Source organism: Sinocyclocheilus anshuiensis, unplaced genomic scaffold (assembly GCF_001515605.1).
Source record: "Sinocyclocheilus anshuiensis isolate Anshui unplaced genomic scaffold, SAMN03320099.WGS_v1.1 scaffold641, whole genome shotgun sequence".
Classification (NCBI taxonomy): domain Eukaryota; kingdom Metazoa; phylum Chordata; class Actinopteri; order Cypriniformes; family Cyprinidae; genus Sinocyclocheilus; species Sinocyclocheilus anshuiensis.
In genome coordinates, this window is record NW_015536503.1 from 203,953 (window position 1) to 223,254 (window position 19,302).

The 19,302-nt window shown below is 35.6% G+C and overlaps 3 protein-coding genes and 1 pseudogene across 6 annotated transcripts in view; 1 reads left to right on the forward strand and 3 right to left on the reverse strand.

Annotated features, from left to right (window-relative positions):
* Positions 1–469: 469 nt before the first annotated feature.
* LOC107690440 (zinc finger protein 2-like) lies at positions 470–5,281 on the reverse strand. 2 transcript variants are annotated; one of them, XM_016488795.1, is made up of 10 exons: positions 5,047–5,281; positions 4,642–4,847; positions 4,450–4,527; positions 4,218–4,313; positions 4,024–4,134; positions 3,451–3,574; positions 2,914–3,352; positions 1,924–1,973; positions 1,151–1,806; positions 470–1,117 (listed from the first exon to the last, which is right to left on the reverse strand). In XM_016488795.1, exons 1-10 carry the CDS (start codon positions 5,078–5,080, stop codon positions 476–478), a joined length of 2,436 nt encoding a protein of 811 aa, XP_016344281.1. In that variant the 5' UTR covers positions 5,081–5,281; the 3' UTR covers positions 470–475. The 2 variants fall into 2 exon arrangements, with proteins under 2 accessions (XP_016344281.1, XP_016344272.1); XM_016488786.1 differs by having other exon boundaries at positions 470–1,806.
* A 1,186-nt stretch (positions 5,282–6,467) lies between these two features.
* LOC107690453 (aldose reductase-like) lies at positions 6,468–8,857 on the forward strand (annotated as a pseudogene).
* Positions 8,858–9,037: 180 nt separating this feature from the next.
* LOC107690495 (aldose reductase-like) lies at positions 9,038–13,942 on the reverse strand. 2 transcript variants are annotated; one of them, XM_016488863.1, is made up of 10 exons: positions 13,844–13,942; positions 12,718–12,885; positions 12,481–12,597; positions 12,253–12,330; positions 11,951–12,073; positions 11,030–11,136; positions 10,818–10,899; positions 10,654–10,737; positions 10,448–10,530; positions 9,038–9,692 (listed from the first exon to the last, which is right to left on the reverse strand). In XM_016488863.1, exons 1-10 carry the CDS (start codon positions 13,907–13,909, stop codon positions 9,650–9,652), a joined length of 951 nt encoding a protein of 316 aa, XP_016344349.1. In that variant the 5' UTR covers positions 13,910–13,942; the 3' UTR covers positions 9,038–9,649. The 2 variants fall into 2 exon arrangements, with proteins under 2 accessions (XP_016344349.1, XP_016344342.1); XM_016488856.1 differs by lacking the exon at positions 13,844–13,942 and adding an exon at positions 13,585–13,660 and having other exon boundaries at positions 9,039–9,692.
* A 1,658-nt stretch (positions 13,943–15,600) lies between these two features.
* LOC107690481 (PR domain zinc finger protein 4-like) overlaps positions 15,601–19,302 on the reverse strand; it is a 9,327-nt gene continuing 5,625 nt past the window's right edge. For both annotated transcript variants that reach the window (XM_016488839.1, XM_016488847.1), the window contains exons 8-12: positions 18,717–18,802; positions 18,459–18,586; positions 17,936–18,364; positions 17,420–17,588; positions 15,601–16,277 (exon numbers count right to left, since the gene is read on the reverse strand). In XM_016488839.1, coding sequence (XP_016344325.1) covers positions 15,953–16,277; positions 17,420–17,588; positions 17,936–18,364; positions 18,459–18,586; positions 18,717–18,802 — 1,137 coding nt within the window. In that variant the 3' untranslated portion in view covers positions 15,601–15,952. The remainder of the gene's footprint in view (positions 16,278–17,419; positions 17,589–17,935; positions 18,365–18,458; positions 18,587–18,716; positions 18,803–19,302) is intronic.

Genomic DNA, 19,302 nt, shown 5'->3' on the forward strand with positions numbered 1-19,302 from the left:
TCATTTAACCCTTATATAATACACAACTAAAGGTTATAATATGAAACGTTTGTAGTTACTGTAATATGTAAAATTAAAACGTTTTAGCATGTGCTTTTTAAGAAAACCCAACCGTTTTTTGTTATAAATCAACAACGCATTTTTTTATTGACCTTAGCCATGATGAAACAACAAAATAAATTGATCACTAAATTAACACTTATTGGACAGTCTGTACGCGTTCCTTATCACATCATTTTTACTTGTGAAAAATTAAATGAAGCATATACCCCTGACTAAGGTACATTTTCACTTAATGTTGATATAAAACATAAATTGACCCACATTACAGGAACCTGTGTGTGTATGAGAACAAATATGAAAAAAAAAAACATTCACAATGTGTAATTGTGTAAACACTTAACATTACAATATTTATATTGTAAATATAAATATTTACATTTATATAATATAAATTATATTACCCCCCCAGTAATTATGATGCCATCAATGAAGCATTAGACGTCCTGCTTTCAGATCTCTTTTCTACATGAGTCTGGAAGTGCACTTTCAGGTGATATGACTGTTGAAATCTTTTCCCGCAGTCCAAGCACTGGAAGGGTTTCTCTCCCGTGTGAATCCGCAGGTGCCTCTTAAGGCGGTAAGAACTGATGAAACTCTTGTTACACTGAGAACACGAATAAGGCCGTATGCCTGTGTGGTGCCTCGTGTGGACTTGCAAGTAGCACGCTTGCGTAAAACTCTTTTTGCAGTCCGAGCATTGGAAAGGTTTATGTCCTGTGTGGTAGCGCTGGTGCTTGAGCAACTCTCCGAAGGTGAAAAAGGCCTTTCCACAGTCTGCACAAAGGAACGGTCTTTCTCCGGTGTGTGTGAGTTTATGCCGGGTCAAGCTGGCCTTGAACACGAATGACTTGTCGCACAAGGTGCATTTAAAAGTTTTCTCTGTGCTGTGGCTGTCCGAGTGTGAACAAAGAGAATTCTCTATATTAGAGTTCTTCCCACAATGTGCACAAAGGCATGGTTTCTCTTTGGAGTGGGTTCTCTGGTGTTGCACCAAAGCCCCTGGGTACAGAAACCCCTTCCCGCAGTCCGTGCAACGGTATGGTCTCTCTTCCAAATGGCTGCGCTGATGAGCCAAAAGCGCGCCGCGGTATGTGAAGCCCTTTCCACAGGTGCAAATGAATGGTCTCTCCGGCTGATGGGTCAGCATGTGTCGTTTGCAAGAGGTTGAGCAAATGAAGGTGGACTGACATTCGGTACACTTATAGGGTCGTTCCTCTGCATGGATCCGCTTGTGTCTGATTAGAGCTGCCTGACAGCTAAGCTGCTTCCCGCAGGCGTTGCAGCGATGCACTGCTTCTTCAGGGTGGGTCTTGTGATGGTCTCTCCTGGCGCTGAGCGAGCTGAAGGTCTCTCCGCAGTACAGACAGTCATAGGTTTGGGATTCTGGCTTTTGTGGTTTGTTTTCCTCAGGAAAGTCGTTTGGTGATATTAGGATGTCTTTGGGCACATGAATGAGTCTGTGGCGACGGAGGGCCTGGGAATGGGAGAAACTGCGGCCGCATTCAGATACTGGACAGAGAAAAGGACGCTCTCCGGTGTGGGTGCGCTGGTGTGCTTTTAATAAGCACGGGAAGTGGTAGCTTTTGCCACAAACATGGCAGCTGTTGGGCAAAGAGGGGTCAACTGCAGCCCCACTTCCCATTACTTCAGTGGAGTGGACTTTCTTTATGTGACTTCTGAGGTTTTGCTCCTGAGAGTGACTGAATGGACACTGCAAGCACGAGTAAGTGTGAGAGGATCCATCTGCAAAAAGAAACAGTCATCAACATAGTCAATCACTGATTTCTTTATATGTACCTCTTTGGCATCTGTACATCAGAACCTCAAAATAAATAGTGGAGTAATGGGAAAGTGACTCACTTGTGTTATCTGAGGTGCAATCAGACTTGTCAGACTCCACAGGGTCACCCCTAAAAACATTTAACAATAGTACCACAATCAATAGATGTGCTTGGTAAGATACACACAAGTTGAGGTTGTGAAATGTCATGTTATGTGACTTCCCAAAAACGTAATATGTATGAATTAATAATTCACATTTTTTTTTATATTTACCTTGAAAAAAATAAAACATTGTTGAAAAAAATGATCAAGTACAGTCATTAATAAGTATGATGTATTATACAAGAAATACATATATTACTTTTTATTTGAAAGTTATACCACGTGACATTTTTAGTCTAAACTTAAATTGAAAACTGAATTCTTTCTTGAAAATTGCTAAAAGGTTTTTTTAAAACCATATGCAACTATTTTTATATTATCATTCAAGCTTTTCATTTTTATATTTTTTTAAGTTTTCATTTTAATTTAAGTTTTAGTAATTGTATTGTGTTTTGTGATTTTCTTTAGATTTAATTTCTTTTTTGTTTCTGTTAAGTTTGAATATTTTCTTCAATTCAAACTTATTTGTTTCAGCTAGTTGCCAAGGCAACTTTTCTAATTTAAGATTTTTAAGTTTAAGTTTATAATATTTATATTTTATTTTACTTCAGCTTTATTTCAATTACAGAAAATGACTTTTAATAGTTTTAGTTTTAGTTAACAAAAACAGCACTGGAAAACAACATTTCTAAGAACTGCTTTTAGAACCGCCTTTTCTGAATTGTGGACACTATTATTTGCCACTGACCCATGTAAGTCATCATAACCCAGATATGAATTTCAATAATCTATACTATAATAAACAATATTTGTTCTGTGTACCAAGTTTGTTTTAATGAAGACATTAGGAGTCATACATATGTTCAAGAATATGTTCTTATATATTCTTATGTTATATCTTATGATTGCGAGCATACTAATACTCATGTTGAAACTGCAACAACAATAAGCAAATGATGAGCTTACTTGTTTTCTGAGATAACAGGCTTCTGTGCAGATCTGCGCATGCTTACAAGTATTTTGGGTACAGCACTGTCTTCAGGCACTGGTTGTATAGACAAAGGAGAAGACAGGAACTCTGACTGTTCAGTATTAGAGTCTGATTCCTCTATTACATCTGTAGAATTGTGGTCTTCTGGAAGCGTTAGCACAGAATCATTCAAAGCCACGGCTCTTGCACACTCTGATTCTGTAAAAAGATGCTCTCCATTATCATCCGGTCCTACCAGAGTCTCTGTACATTCAGGTGCTCCTACTACTGACTCCGCGGCGCTTTTCTGAATGTGGTCCAAGGTCTGTCTGTCGAAAATCTGAACGTGACCTACTCTCTTCTGATGGATGTCACTCGCTTTACCAGAGAGTGTGGACAGGATGCAATTTCCTGCACTCATGGGCTGACAAGGGTCTGCAATATGGAAAGATACTGTTATAAACAGTAGCTACTGTAACTGTCATTGACTTCAGCAAAGTGTTGAAGACAAACAGACTTGATCAAATTCTTACATTTGGTATCTAGATGTCCAAGGTTCTTGTAGTGCTCAAGCAGTGTCTTTACGTGATCTGACTGACTATTGAACTCCTCACAGTCTTTTGAAACAGGCAACAGTGGATCAAGCCAAGCCAGAGTCTGAAACCAGAAGGTTAGCAATAGCAAACTCAGGACACATACAATTATGTTTTGACCTAATTTATAAAATAAAAGCTATTTACAAATATTAAACTAATAAAAATGACAAAAGCATATAAAAAATTACTAAAAATGAAACTAAAATTAAAATATAAAAATAAAAGCAAATTACTAAAAGATATTAATAAAGCTATAAAAGTTTATAAAAAATACTAAAATAACACTGTTGAAATCACAGTAATCCAAATATTCATAATATATTCCTTAATATGAATGATAGTGGATAGTTTCTCACAATATAGTATTATAATATGACACAAGATGATAAAAATTGTGTTTGTGCAGGTTTTCGGTGTCATCTTTGCAAAAACTCCAGATTTAACGATAAATAATAGATTGTAGTTCCAAAACACAATTTCTAGGAATCTAGATTGACCACGACATCCCACCTGCTGGAGGTCAGGGATTGGCAGGAAGTGCTCCAGCCTAGACAGGAAATGCCACATCAGGACCCGAATGGCTGCGTCAAAGTCAGTGCCGAAATCCACTGGAAACACGTGCTGTAGAAACCAGAGAAAAGGACAGACAAATAAGCAAAAAGAATTGAAAAAAAAAACACTTAACAATGTTTATTAGATCTGACCTGGAAGAAATGCTCCTTCTCATCCACATCTTTAATAAGTGTTTGGACCAGCTCCACAAAACGAACACCTGCTTCTCCCACCACAGTGTTATCCACCTGTTTGACATCACACTCAATTTCATTTCTCTTTAACACTTTACAGTATTTGAAACATGTAATATCAAAAGCCCAATAACTGAAAGCTAGAATTGTTTGAAAATATCAGTAATAAAGATGAAACAATTCTAATTACGAGTTGAATGCTGTTGAGGTGAGTATGGATTGTGTGCATGTCAGCAGCGTTGTCTCTCTCACACAACTCCAAAACAAGCTAGATGCAAGAGGAAAAAAAGAGTATTTGTTAGCAGACAACCATTCGACTATGATTTTGCCATGAATAATATATTTATTGAAGAATTTGACCAACTCGGCTGTGGTCACTTACCCTTGCACGCAGTCCTAAAATGAGTTGAACTCCAAGTCTACGACTAACCAATTTTGGAACTGCCTCTGACACCAATGAAACAAAATCTGCCAGCATCCCATACTGCATCACATCCTTCTGCTGCACAATTCTCCACATGAAGGCAGACATGAGGCGTACAGGAGGGACCAAGAAGCGCAGGGCGGGCAGAGGGAGAGGAATTCTGTCTGGAATTCAATTTTAAACCATTGTCAAAAATAGAATAACAACCATGCACAAATCAGTGGAGTTTGGTTGAGTTTTTAGACTAAATATTAAAATAAGCGATTGTTTGTGGCTGGCTTGGTTAGACATCTAAAGATTTAAAGTTCAAATATCTGTAAATGAAGAAAATTCGATTATAAATGACTTGCAGCATCCTCTCACCCAAGTGCTCTTGTTTGGGGAATATAATGTCCATGATGTAGTCATTTAACTGCTGTTCTTGAAGTCAATAATTTCAGATGTTGCTTGTTAATCCGCTCATTTCTGTTGTACAGTATTTGGTAGATTTACCACGCAAAATTACATTAAAAGTCACTGAATGTTTTGGATTTTAGTAAACACAATTATGTGAACAGCTCTCTGACGACACTACAAAAAAAAACAGTTTCAAAATAAAAGCTTGTGGGGGGGGGGTCTTCTTCTTCTTCTAATAACGTTTTATGGCGGATGGCAAACCAACTTCTGGTGCATTTACCGCCACCAACTGGACTGGAGTGTGAAGCACTAATAAGCAAATAATATATATATATATATGTGTGTGTGGTGTGTGTGTGTGTGTGTGTGTGTGTGTGTGTGTGTGTGTGAAGCACTAATAAGCAAATAATATATATACACACACACACACACACACACATATACATATACATGCATTAAAAAAAATTCTCCTGATTAATCCTATTTCTTTAATGTATTTTATAATAGCACCATATATTTTACCTTGTTCTGCATGCTCTTTTAAAAGCCTTGACAAATTAAATGATTCAATGCCCATGTTTCTTACTTCCTTAATGAGTTTTAACCTTTCTTTTTCATATTTTTTTTTACATTTTATTAAAACATGCTCTATTGTTTCTGCCTGATTAAAAAAAAATACATTGACCTGTTTCATGTTTTCCTATAATAAACAGAGTGATTTAATCTAGTATGCCCTATTCGGATGCGAGAAATAATTGTATCTTCTTTCCTATTCCTAAAAACACTTCTTCCATTTCCTACTTGCTGCTGAATATTATACATATGTCTGCCCTTGCTAGCTTGTGGCGTCTGCAACAGCAATAAAATAATAATAAAATAAAATAAATTGACGCTTCAATGTAATTGTTGCAATTAGCCTACTATTATCGCTACGATCATCATGCCATTCAGATTTTAAGAATCACAAACTGTCTAAATAAAAATTCTTACAACTGTCTAAATGAAAGAAAGAAATTTATATATTGTACAAAATAATTCGGATGTATTTGTGGCGGTTATTACAATCAATATGATATATCATGTCATTCATGTTTTAAAAATCAGAAGCAATCACAAAAATGTTTATATATATTATACTTTTTTTTTTTTTTAATAATTAAATTAATTTTCTTTCAAAATCTCTCTGAACAACAAGCAAGTCTGTTTCATGGTGGAATGATGCACCTCTGCGCCTCCTTCCAAGGGATGTTTCCAGACCTGACCAATCAAATCCACATACAAGCCCATATAATCTGAAAGCTTCATAAGAAAAAACTGCTGCAGAGTGTGAAGGCTGTGGAAGTGAGCAGACTAACAAGTGATTTATTTTCTATCTAATAAGTGCTTTATATTAAAAGTTACCATGACCTTTGTAACTCTCAATAATGGAGCTAAAATGCCAATTGTTGGACTGGGAACATGGAGGGTAAGTATTCACTTTTTTTCTTTTTTCTTTTTTTGTACAGTAGAGTTTCATTCTGAATGGTTTTAATAATTTTTTCCCCCAGCTGTTGCTTTTATTGTTGTTTTCCATTGAAACACTAGACGTTGTTCTATTTAATGCTTTTCTTTTCAGGTTTTATTTTTCATTTTAGAGATTTTATAATAATTGCAAAGCCTATTAAGATTTCATAGTCAAATTTTGAAACCTGCTCCAGTCTGCTCCAGGTGAGGTCACAGAGGCCGTGAAGGCAGCCATTCTGGTTGGCTACCATCACATCGATGGGGCCCATGTCTATGAAAATGAGAATGAAGTTGGGGACGGAGTCGATGCCTTGATTAACCAAGGAGTGGTGAAGAGAGAGGACCTATTCATAGTCAGCAAGGTAGTAGAAGCACATGTAAAAATTTGTATCTGAGGCACATGACAGGAGTTATGGTCTCACAAGGCCAATCATGTGCTTTGAAATTCAAACATCAAACCATGTCACAGATCATACACAGGGCATTTGTATAACATGCATTATTGTGTATTATAATGCTCTGTTACGTCATGCTCTGATTACTGAAATGCAAGTTGTGGTTTAACAATTGAACTTGTAGAAAAATGCTTAACAAATACACAACTTGAAAGGGGCTTTGGCCATAAACTAAATCATGCATTTTTTAAAGCTGTGGTGCACTTACCATGAGAAACACTTGGTAAGAGGAGCCTGTGAAAAGACCCTAAGTGACCTAAAACTGGACTATGTTGATCTCTACCTAATGCACTTTCCCATGGGAATTAAGGTAGTACTGATAAGTATATAATAATATAAAACTAATAACAGTATGATAATTGCTTGTATTTTCTGTGCATTATATATACTGTACATATATATATATATATATTAATGCTTATCTGTGTATCAAAATTGGCAGCCTGGAAAAGAGTTTTTCCCATTTGATAAGGATGGCCAAGTAATTCCAGACAACAGCAATTTTCTAGAAACATGGGAGGTATTAAACAGTATAATAAAAACAAAATTAATTTGAGACTTGTGTAACTCACATTTGATCATTGATAAAAAAAAAAAATTACTGTTTATTTTAGTGTTAATTTCTTCTCACAAAGGCAATGGAAGAGTTAGTGGATGCTGGGTTGGTCAAGGCCATCGGTGTGTCCAACTTCAACCGGGATCAGATTGAGAGAATCCTGAATAAACCAGGACTCAAGTACAAATCTGCCAATAATCAGGTATTGTGTTGTTTGCAATAAATCTGAAGAATTTGAAACGGATTAAGACTTTGTAGTTCATTGGTGCCAAAATCTTTCCGCTGCTTCTCACGTCCAGATCGAGTGCCATCCATATCTGACTCAGGAGAAGCTGATTAACTAGTCAGTCCAAAGGCATTACAGTCACCGCATACAGTCCCCTGGGTTCCCCAACCAGACCATGGTAAGTACTCTCATTCGTTTGTTAATTAACATATATATATATATATATATATATATATATAGTGAGATGGCTATACATTATTTCATATAGATTTGACTTTCTTTAGGGCACAGGCAGGTGAGCCATCACTGCTGGAGGACCCAAAGATCAAAGCCATTGCAGATAAGCACAGTAAAACCACAGCACAGGTAGGTATAAACTTGCGTTTTTTATTAGTTATGATATGCTAAGTCCATGTTATGTATCCACCAACTTTGAAGCACAATGCTTTACCTGTCAGCTGAATGCGAGATGACCCTTGTAATATTTGCTAGTTTGCATTACACACGCCTTCCTCCATTATGTGACATGCTAAGTATTGAACTTTCCTTCCAGGTTCTAATCCGCTTCCACATGCAGAGGAATGTTGTGGTCATTCCCAAATCTGTAAACCCTAAGAGAATCAAAGAGAATTTTGAGGTATTTCCATTTTAATTAAACCACGTACATATGTGTTCTACATGTAGCACAAGTTCTCCAGATATACAAGAATTATAACATTTTCAGAAATGGTCAACATGTACATCATTTTATTAAGATTTAGGTCTTTTATCCTTACAGCTCTTTGATTTTGAGCTGAGTAAAGAAGAGATGAACACCATACTGAGTTTTAACAGAAACTGGAGAGCTTTTATGCTGGAGTGGTTAGTCATCGTTATGCAAATTTGTAGTGGACTTTGTATCCATTCGTGTAATATTAGGTGTCTAGAAATGCTAATGGCCTCCTTTGCCTTTTTATTGCAGGGCTTCCAAGCATAAGGATTATCCATTGAATGCAAAATACTAAAGCTTTAATAAATCCAGTTTCTAACTGCAGTGTGAAGTAAATATGACTCCTGCATTTCCCATCAGGGATAAATGAAGTATGTTGATAATCTCAGAGACTGCAAGAAAGTTAGGAGCAAAACCACATTATCAGCATTTATCAAGTGTAATACGGCCATTTGAGGGACTGAATGTGGTTAAATGTTTAAGTAAAGGTCAAGTGAGTTGTTAAAGACATAAGACTTTCCACACATTCAAAAACATAAGCCAGAGAGCTGTTTGACACAGAGCTTTATTTGGATTTTTAAAGCATACATCAATACACTAAACATGAGCTGCTCTTGCGAACTGAAAGTGCTTCTGTTGTCATATTATGAAAATTAGGAGTGTGTATGTGTATATATATATATATATATTCTTCAGGACCAATACTTTCTCATGTTATCTGCCTCATTGTGCAAAGTATGTGACATTGTTCAAATAAAATGTTACTAGTGCATATGTTTCTCAAAGACTTCTTTATGATTAATTGTGTTGTTTTGTGATATTTAATGCAAGCCTTTTCACATTTGCACTGAAGTAGTAACAGCTTGAAATTGTCAAAGCATTAACAAATACTTCCATGTTTATGGGCAAAAAAAGAAGATTAATTTGAAGTATAGCTGTTGCTGTAATAAGACTTGCTTTAAATTCCAAACCAGCAAGTAACATATCAGTTGCAGGAAGTTTCTCAGTAACTGATTCATAATTGAAAATGAAGAGCATTTTCACATTGATCAATGGCAAAAACAACAATCCTGGGAACAAGGAATGTTTTCTTTAAACAGCATTTTTCGAGATGTCTTCTTTTAATACTCAGCATTAAATGGGTAGTCCTTGTGCTTCAAACCCCTGCATTGATAGAACACATTAAGTTAAAAGATGAATAAATTATAATTTATAAAAAAAACAGGGTTCCCCCTACATTTTCCAGTTGTTTGTGATTACTTTATAGAAACTGCCTACAGTAACAGCTATTTCTAGTACATTAGGTTTCTGAATAGAATTTCTGCAGGTTTTATGAAGGCAATTTTAATACTTTTTAAGACCAAGTAAAGAAAATTGAAGGAAATCAAGAAACATTTACTTGAGAAGTAAAATGACATAAGATTAAAAGAATGAAGGGAGTTTATGATTAAAACAAGAATATCTTCCAATGGGCTCAGAAAAACCAACTTAATTCAAATGGAAAAAGTTTTAATACCCCATTGACAGATATTTGTTCTTATTTCAGGCATTAACTTATTTCATTTTGTTCAAGTTATACATTTAATTTGCACCTCAAGTACATGCATCTTGATTAATCTTGATCTGTTTAGATATTTTTATTGGAAACAAAACAAAAATACTGACGAGATTCATTTTTTCCAGTGCATGCGACATTTAATGACATGACATCATGAATTTAAGACTTTCTGCTCTGATTGAAGTCATTTTAAGCCTTAATTTGTGAAAGTGCAAATTAAGATCTTTTAAGACCTGCAAAAACTCTCATTTATATTGACTACATTTATATGACTTTATTTTTCCAAGCATTTATTAAATTCCATAACACTTCTAAAATTCCATGATGGCCATAACCTGGGAACCCTGTGAAACTTACTCACCAATGCATTGGACAAGTCCTGAAGTCCTTGTTGAAGCCCAAAATGGTCTTCATGTCCTCCTCACTCAATTCAAAATCAAAGACCTTTTGGTATAGAAAAAATATGAAGAAAATAAATACATAATAATAATTCAACATTTATACAGTACTAGCAACACTATGATTCCAAGACCTTACTGACAGCAAGACTTCTGAAGATGAACTTACTTGAAAGTTCTCTTGAATATGCTGAGGTGTGACAGACTTAGGGATGACGATCACATTCCTCTGAATGTGGAAGCGGATGAGGACCTGTACATTGGATGTCAAATAGACATTTTTCTATGGATCATTAACAAGCTTTGACATATACAGGACGGCAGTCTCCTCACCTGGGCAGAAGTCTTTTTGTGCTTCTCTGCAATGGCCTTGATGTTTGGGTCATCAAGCAGTGAGGGATCTTCAGGTTTAGCCCTAAGTTTGAGACAAAGTTCAAAGGTTATTCATTGAAACCATATATAAAGTCACCAGCTGCACCTTGAACCTTCATAGCAAATAAATGTCACATGCAACAAAGCTACAGCATGTGGGAACGGCGGCCTACCAAGGTCTGTCTGGAGAACCCAGAGGACTGTATGCAGTGACTGTAATGCCTTTGGACTGACAATAGCTAATCAGCTTCTCCTGAGTCAGATAGGGGTGGCACTCAATCTGAAGAAGAAAAACAACAAAAAAAAATTCTTTTTTTATATATTTTATAACTTTAATCTATACACACAGACCATTCAAAACTTTGAGATTAGAAATATTTTGTTATGTTTTTGAATGAAGTCGCTTATGCTCACCCAAGGCTGCATTTATTTAATCAAAATATCTGAACAAAAATACAGTAAATAATAAGAAATAATATTTTATTATGATCAGTAACCGCAAAAAAAATCAGTGTCTCTTATTATTATCAATATTGAAAACAGTTGTTCTGCTTAATATTTTTGCAAAAAAAAAGTGATTTAAATGCTGTTCATTTGGATTTTATTTTAAATTGAAATCTTCTGTAACAATGAAAGGCTTTACTGTCACTTTTGATCAATTTAATGTGTCCTTGCCTTGCTGAATAAAAGTATTAATTTCTTTTAAAAACTCTTACAGTCCCCAAATAGTAATTTTACAGTCATTTAAAAAAATTACATTGATTTAATATCATTTTTATTATATATAATATTATAATAGATAATATATTATATAATATATTCCAGATTATTCAAACATATAACAAAATGCACAGCACTCCCTGTTACAAAGCATTAGGCCTGCGGATCACAATGCAAGCAGTGTCCTAATGACATTTTAAGCCTATATCCAGATAAATAACTGCATCTGCCCTTGACAAGTAGCAGGAAATTAAAGGAGCAATTGAATTACACGGTTGCTGGAGGCAAAATGCTGGTCATTAGATAAATATTGACCTTTCTTGGTCCATCTGTAATTGTTAAATGAAACCACACTGATGGTATACGGTACCGACCTGATTGTTGGCAGGTTTGTACTTGAGTCCTGGTTTATTCAGGATGGCTTCAATTTGTTCTCGATTAAAGTTGGAGATGCCAATGGCCTTGACCAACCCAGCGTCCACTAACTCCTCCATGGCCTACAGCACAAATATTACGACATAATTATAGTTACTTAAATAGAGCTAAAACTATTAGCCAATATACACTGGAATTGCAATGGAAAGCCATTATAATGAATGCAGTAATATGTAAAACAAATTAATTTGTAAAAATGAATGTAAACGGTAACTTCACAATCAAATCCATGTCCTCATACCTCCCAGGTGTCCAAGAAATTGGTGTCATCATCAATGGCTAACTCTTCACTGTCCAATGGGAACTGATCAGGCCCAGGCTGAAAAGCAATTATGACAATTCGTTTCTGAATAGTGTTACAGTGAGATCTTAGCTTTCATTGTGGAGATCAACACTGAATGCTACCCATGAATGACAAGACAGACACTACTTTAGAAAAGATGTTTCTCAGAAATGTCTAATAAATCACCTTAAAGCCCATTGGCCAGTGAACCAGGTAAAGATCAAGGTAGTCCAGCTTCAGGTCACTTAAAGTCTTCTGACAAGCTCCTTTCACTAAGGCCTTCTCGTGAAAGGTGCACCGGAGCTTTGAAATAAAAATGCATGCAATTAATTTGTTTTCATTCATCACAAAACTACTAAATCAGCACTTGACCTTCCACTTCTTAAATAAAAATCTTGAGCTAAATGGTGCAAACTGGCATACCTTGCTGACCACAAAGAGTTCTTCTCTTTTAACCACACCATCTTTTATCATGGCCTGAATTCCCTCTCCCACCTCCGTTTCATTGTTGTACACTGCGGCACCATCGATGTGTCTGTACCCCGCAGCGATGGCTGCCTTAACAGCCTCTGCCACTTTACCTGGAGGAGACTGGAGGGAAAACGACAAGAGTATAATCACCAAAAAGGATAGGACAAAAAGAGAAAGGAATGGGAAAAATTGAGTGGTAAGGAAAGGAAACTAGAAATGATAGGGGAGGGGAAAGGAAAGGAAAATAAAAATGATAGGGGAAAGGAAAATAGAAATAACAGGGAAAAGGGAAAATTACGGAAAGAAAAAAAGGCACAAAAAAAAAACAGAAAAGAGGAGGGAAATTAAATGGCAGGAAAAGGGAATAAAATCAAAATAAAACAAATAACTGCACTAAAAAAAACAGCAGATTTTGTTTTCATTTTTGCCCCACTATGATTACTACATATGGAAAAGAACAAAGTTCATTCTTCTTTAGTCACTTTAGTATCAATTCTTCTCTCAATAGCTCATCTTATCGATGTTATCAATTAATTGCCACCCAAAAGACTGACACAGGTCATTTTGCTTACTCACTATGACCAAACTACTTTCTCTAGACACAAACATTCACATTTTGAGGATTGCTCAATACAGTTTATTTACCATCATTTCAAATTTTTAAACAGCCAAACTTTTCATAACCGTCTTTGCAACTTCTCTCCTCTGAACTACAACCCATTTGATTCATTTCGCACTTTTTGCAGCCTCATTATTACTGTGCAACTTCAGATCATTATTTTGATAGTGTCTTTTCTGTTCTTTTACATCATATTTCACCTTTGCATGCATTTTAAAAACTTTTGGGCATGAAATCCCCATGCGACTAAATTAATGCACTTATGTAAAATATAACACGATCACTCACAGAAGTTACTAGACCAGGGCTGTCCAAACTCGGTCCACCTGACTGGAAGTTTCTATGCCTAGTAAGAGCTTGATTAGCTGGTTCAGGTGTGTTTAATTAGGGTTGGAGCTAAACTCTGCAGGCCACCGGCCCTCCAGGACCGAGTTTGGACAGCCCTGTACTAGACCATACCTTCCACGTGCCCAGTCCGACGATGGGCATATCTGCCCCGGTATTGAGCGTCACAGACGTTGCCATGGTGAAAGAGAGATTAAGCACGAGCTATTTCAACAGAACAGTTCGAAACTCAACCGCCTGTGAGGAGGTGGACTATGAGGCGTCGGGATGGACAAAAGTGAAGCGAACGCGGAGAGAGAGGGCGACAGTTCACGAGAGAGACCGAGTGTGTCCGAGAGAGAGTGAGATGCGCGAGAGAGACCGAAAATGTGCGCGAAAGAGACCGAAAATGCGCGCGAAGTCTTAATGTACATAATTAACATAACTCGACTCGCTAATTAACTGTAACTGTACATTTGACAGGATGTCTGAAGCAGCCAGGAGAATTATTAATAATATTATTTTAAGTCCAGCTGTACTTGAAAATATAGACAAAGCTCAGTCTCAATCAAAACAGTCCTTCGGAAAATCAAAGATCTTCACCAAATGAGGTACAGAGGCTTTTTAATTCCACTGCCAACGTTACCTCTAACGTTTGCCGGTCGGCATTTGATTTTTCCCGCAATTTTTGTGGATCAGCCAGAAGCGGGTCCGTAAACATGTCACGGAACAGCGTTATAATGTTCTCCTTTGTCTAAATTCGTTAATGGTATATACATTATAACTTGTGATGATAATTTCAGCAGGCCCATTCATATTCAAATCTGTAACACCACTACATGCTATTTTAGCTGAGAAGTTTTACCAAAAAGGTAATTTAAAATAATTTGTTAGATGAGTATTGAATACGCTACAAAAAAATAGCTTTAGAAATAAATATTTTAATTCAACACTGCATAAATAAACTACACTGGCATTAAAGGGTTTTTAAAAAATGAATGTTGAAATATGTTGATTTTTTTTGTATATAATTAATTAAATTATACTCAAAGTACGAAACTAAAACCTCCAGTAGGTGGCAGCAAGTCACCGTCTTAAGTGAGAGAGTCATTAATTTATTCATTCATTCATTCAAAAGGATGATTCATTCTGAAATAAAGCAAGTGATTGTCTTTATGAATTGCCCACTCACTCAATGTTCAAAAATGATAAGAGTCAGATCTACAACATAGGGGGACATAAGTGAGACTATAGTAAAACCATACAAGTAAATATCAGATTTTCTTTATGATATCGGTAGATAAGGATAAAAGACTCAAGTTGTGTTTAAAATTTTCACGAGCCCTTCTTGCTGAGTCGAGTAGAGTCTGAAGTCTAGCTACACATTCAATGGCACTCTCCTCTAAAACAGTGAATATACAGTTATATGACAGTTACATGTAATTACATCGTCTGCAAATGCATTAAACCCATAGAATAGAATGTAGTAATGTTATGGCAAATATGAAAAATTCATTATAGTGTTATATTTGGTCTCCAAATTGTAAGTATCGGTTTAGGGAATAGTGCATCTGACCCATATCTAAATAGGTCTGTCTTAAATCATAAGATTTAAGATTCAGGTGCGAAAATAATGAATATCTATAGTGCATGAGCACAGAGAGATTTGAGAGTGCAGAGGACACAGTTTGAGTGAGAGGAGAGACACTCTCTCCGGGCGAGAGCTGCGTGTATCTGAGCGCGAGCGTCCGGTTTTGTGCGAGAGCAAAGGAAATCCTTTAATTATATTAATGTGCTTTCGCGCTACAATAATGCGCTCTCGACATTTGTCATTAAAATAACGCCATACAGCTATGACGTATAATTATTTATAATAAAATGTTTGCGTGTAAAATGTAACATTCATTTATTTACAATATAAATACAGAGTACAGAATAGGCATGGCTGCTGTGAACGAATTAACTGAACAGGTTAAACAGAAAGAAGCAGCACAAAAAAAAGGCAATGTCTTCTGTTCGCTTTTGACCAATCATTTATAAATTTAACAGTGACACTTGACTTGAAAATATGTAATGCATAATTTAAATCTAATTACATTTCTGTTGGCCCTTTGATTTAGGGATACACACGTTTTGGCAACAGGAATTAAAAAGGCTGATGGGCAGAACAAGAACACACAAAAAAAGGACAAATAAATAACCTAGACAAGGTTTAACTTCATCCTTTTACATTTAAGAGTGAAGTTACATCGTTTTTTCTGAAGTATATCCTCTCATGCCCATTCCACAGTCCTCCTCGCTGGCTGGATTGATCTGTCCTTCAGCTTCCCTCTCTTCTTCCTCATCCTCTTCCTCCTCGTCCCCTTCCTCACCCTGCGTTGCCCCTCGACCGATCTTAGGACCCTTGCAGATTTTGAGGTGGCGTGTGAGGTGGTATTTAGTGAGAAAGCCCTTGTTGCACTTTTCACAGATGAAGTCCCGTTTCCCGTCGTGAGAGTTCAAGTGTTTTTTGAGATGGTCGGTCTTTAAGAATTGTTTGTCACACTTTGGACAAGTTATCTGGCGGTCTCTGGAATACAGGAGAGATAAGCAAGGAAACAAAGTGGCTATTAAAACAGGTAAGAAAACTATATGTTAAGAAAAAAAAAGTATGACAAAATCACATTATTCTAGGGCTGGACAATAATTCAATATCAATATGTATCGCGATATACTTTTAAAATTGCTTTCTATTCTGAATAGATTTTAAAATGTAATTTATTCCTGTGATCACACATAGCTAAATTTTCAGCATCATTACTCCAGTCTTCAGTGACACATGATCCTTCAGAAATCATTCTAATATGCTGATTTGCTGATTATCAATATTTAAAACAGTTGAGTACATTTTTTTTTCAGGATTCTTTGATGAATAGAAAGATCCAAAGATCAGCATTTATCTGAAATAAAACGCTTTTGTAACATTATACACTATACCATTAAGTATAATTTTTATTATTTTTTTGGGGGAAAGAAATTATAGAAATTAATACTTTTATTTAGCAAGGATGCTTAAAATTTATCAAAAGTGATGATAAAGGCATTTATAATGTTACAAAAGATTTCTATTTCAGATAAATAGTGGTCATATCGATATCGGAATTATATCATATCGACCGAAATTAAGAAATATATCGTGATATAAATTTTGGCCATATCGTCCAGCCCTACATTATTCCATATATCTGTAAATCATAATTTTTAAAAGGTTTTGTCAAAAAAAGTAAAATATTTGGAGAACATGCTCTTAAAGTTAACATGCAATATTCTCAATGCATTTTATATTCATATATTACGTAAAAGTTACATATTACATTTAAATTAATGTATTACATTTAAAAAACATTTTTCAACAGAAAAAAGTAGGGTTTCATTGGACTATGAAATATTGGAATTTATCAATAGTTACTATTATTTATATTAATAACATTTTCTATTATTAGTTATGTTATATTGCATATTATAAAATATATTAGCATATAATGTAATAATACCTTTAATTTAAAAATTATATTTATAATATATATTATAAATGTTAGACTGTATTAATAATATTTATATCAATAATATTTTATATTATTGGTTAATTGTAATATAATTATGCATATCATTAATTTATACATTAAGTAATATTTAATATTTATTTAAATAAAATATGAAATACAGCCTTACAGTGAATGTGAATACATGTGCTGTTTGAGATCTTGTTTCCTCACAAACATCTTGTCACAATGGTCACATTTAATGTTCTTGGCACCAGTGTGTATAACCATATGAGATTCCACATGTGCTTTCTGAGTAAAAGACTTCCCACATACTGTACACCTGAAGTTCTTCTGACCTGCAGAAAAAAAACAACAACATGTATTTCTTGAGCAGAGCAGTAATGATGACAGCACATTATTTCTGGCCAATAAAGAAAGTTAATAGCAGTTCTATACTGAAAGTTCTTTCATTGAAAACAAATTAACTTCAGGTCATAAGCCACTTGATTTCCATAATGTCATGCATTTCCAAACAGGGTCGATTTGATCATAATTGATATGATATTACCTTGTTATTACACTTATATAGGAAAATGTAGGAAATAGATCTTAAAAAAAGTAAGATCCATTTAGATTTCATATTGACTTTGAAAAGTTTCAAATACAGTTTTCAAAAGTAAGTACCTACAACTTGCGCATTTACCTGTGTGGATTCTCAGGTGTTTTCGGAGATTGCTGGGATCACTAAAGGCTTTGCTGCAGTAGCTGCACTTGTGTGGTCTCATGCCCATGTGCCCCATGAAATGCACATTTAGCTTAGTGGACGTAGTGAACGCTCGTGTGCACATGCTGCATTTAAACTTCCTCTCGCGACCGTGTCCGTTGCTGCTACTGCTGCTGGAATGTTCATGCACATCGGAGTGGCACTGCCACTGTGGGGAGGAAGCGGACCGGGACGGCTCATTGGTCACCTTCTCCTGCGACTGGGATTGGTTGTGTGTAGCGTGAGCAGGGTGGTCTTGGGTGGGGTTGTGGCTCTGGGCATGGCTGCTGAGGTGAGATTTCAACTCTGTGAAGGAGGCACACTCTTTTCCACAATGACATATCTGGCCCTCTGGCACTCTGGGCACACCTGAAGAGACACAGAAACAGAATAATATATACGGATATACAGTACAATTATCTTCTTACAGGTTAGGGCAGATCCATGCAAGAGGAAGTCCCACCTATCTGTCTGCTGTAGTCCCTACTGTAATAGAACAACAGCTCCTGATCTGGCAGAATCTCTCTGGATGTGCAGAAATACAGCTTCCTGTTGTCAATATATGCCACAAGATTCTGCTCCTCTGTAGTCCTGCAAACAGAGTTGATTTTAGTGTGCAACGACCTGATTGTTTTCATACATTGCATGGTTTCAATATAAAGCTTCCTGAATTAACTGACATAAAAAAAAGGTTTTTTTAAGGATAAAGTGATGTGGTTACCTTGCTTTCCGTACAAACATCATCCAGTTGCATTCATGCTCATCTGTCGTCACAATACAGAACTCTTGGATGTCATTGTGGAACATCTACATTAGATTAAATACACAGTGACAGTGACTAAAGCCATTCTTAGGATTACAACATGACATGTCAGTGTAATAGTGAATAAAATGATGTAGATGATGCCATTTATTATACGCTACCTTGCAAAAGTTTGGGGTCGGTAAAATGTTAACAGAAATATTATTACAATTTAAAATAACTGTTTTCTATTTGAATATATTTAAAAATGTAATTTATTCAAAGTTGAAAACATTTGTAAAAAATAAATAAATAAAATTGAAAACACTGCTTTATATTTTTGTGGAAACTTTTTTTTTTTCAGGATTTTTTGATAAATAAAAGTTCAAAAGAACAGCATTTATTTGAAACAGATTTTTAATTATATATTTTTATTTTTTGGTACCAACTGTCTTTACTGTCACTTTTTTATCTAGTTTACTGTCACTGTCACTTAACTAGTCTTCTACCACGCTACAATCCATCACGCTCCCTAAGGTCGCAAAACTCTGGACTTTTGGTAGTA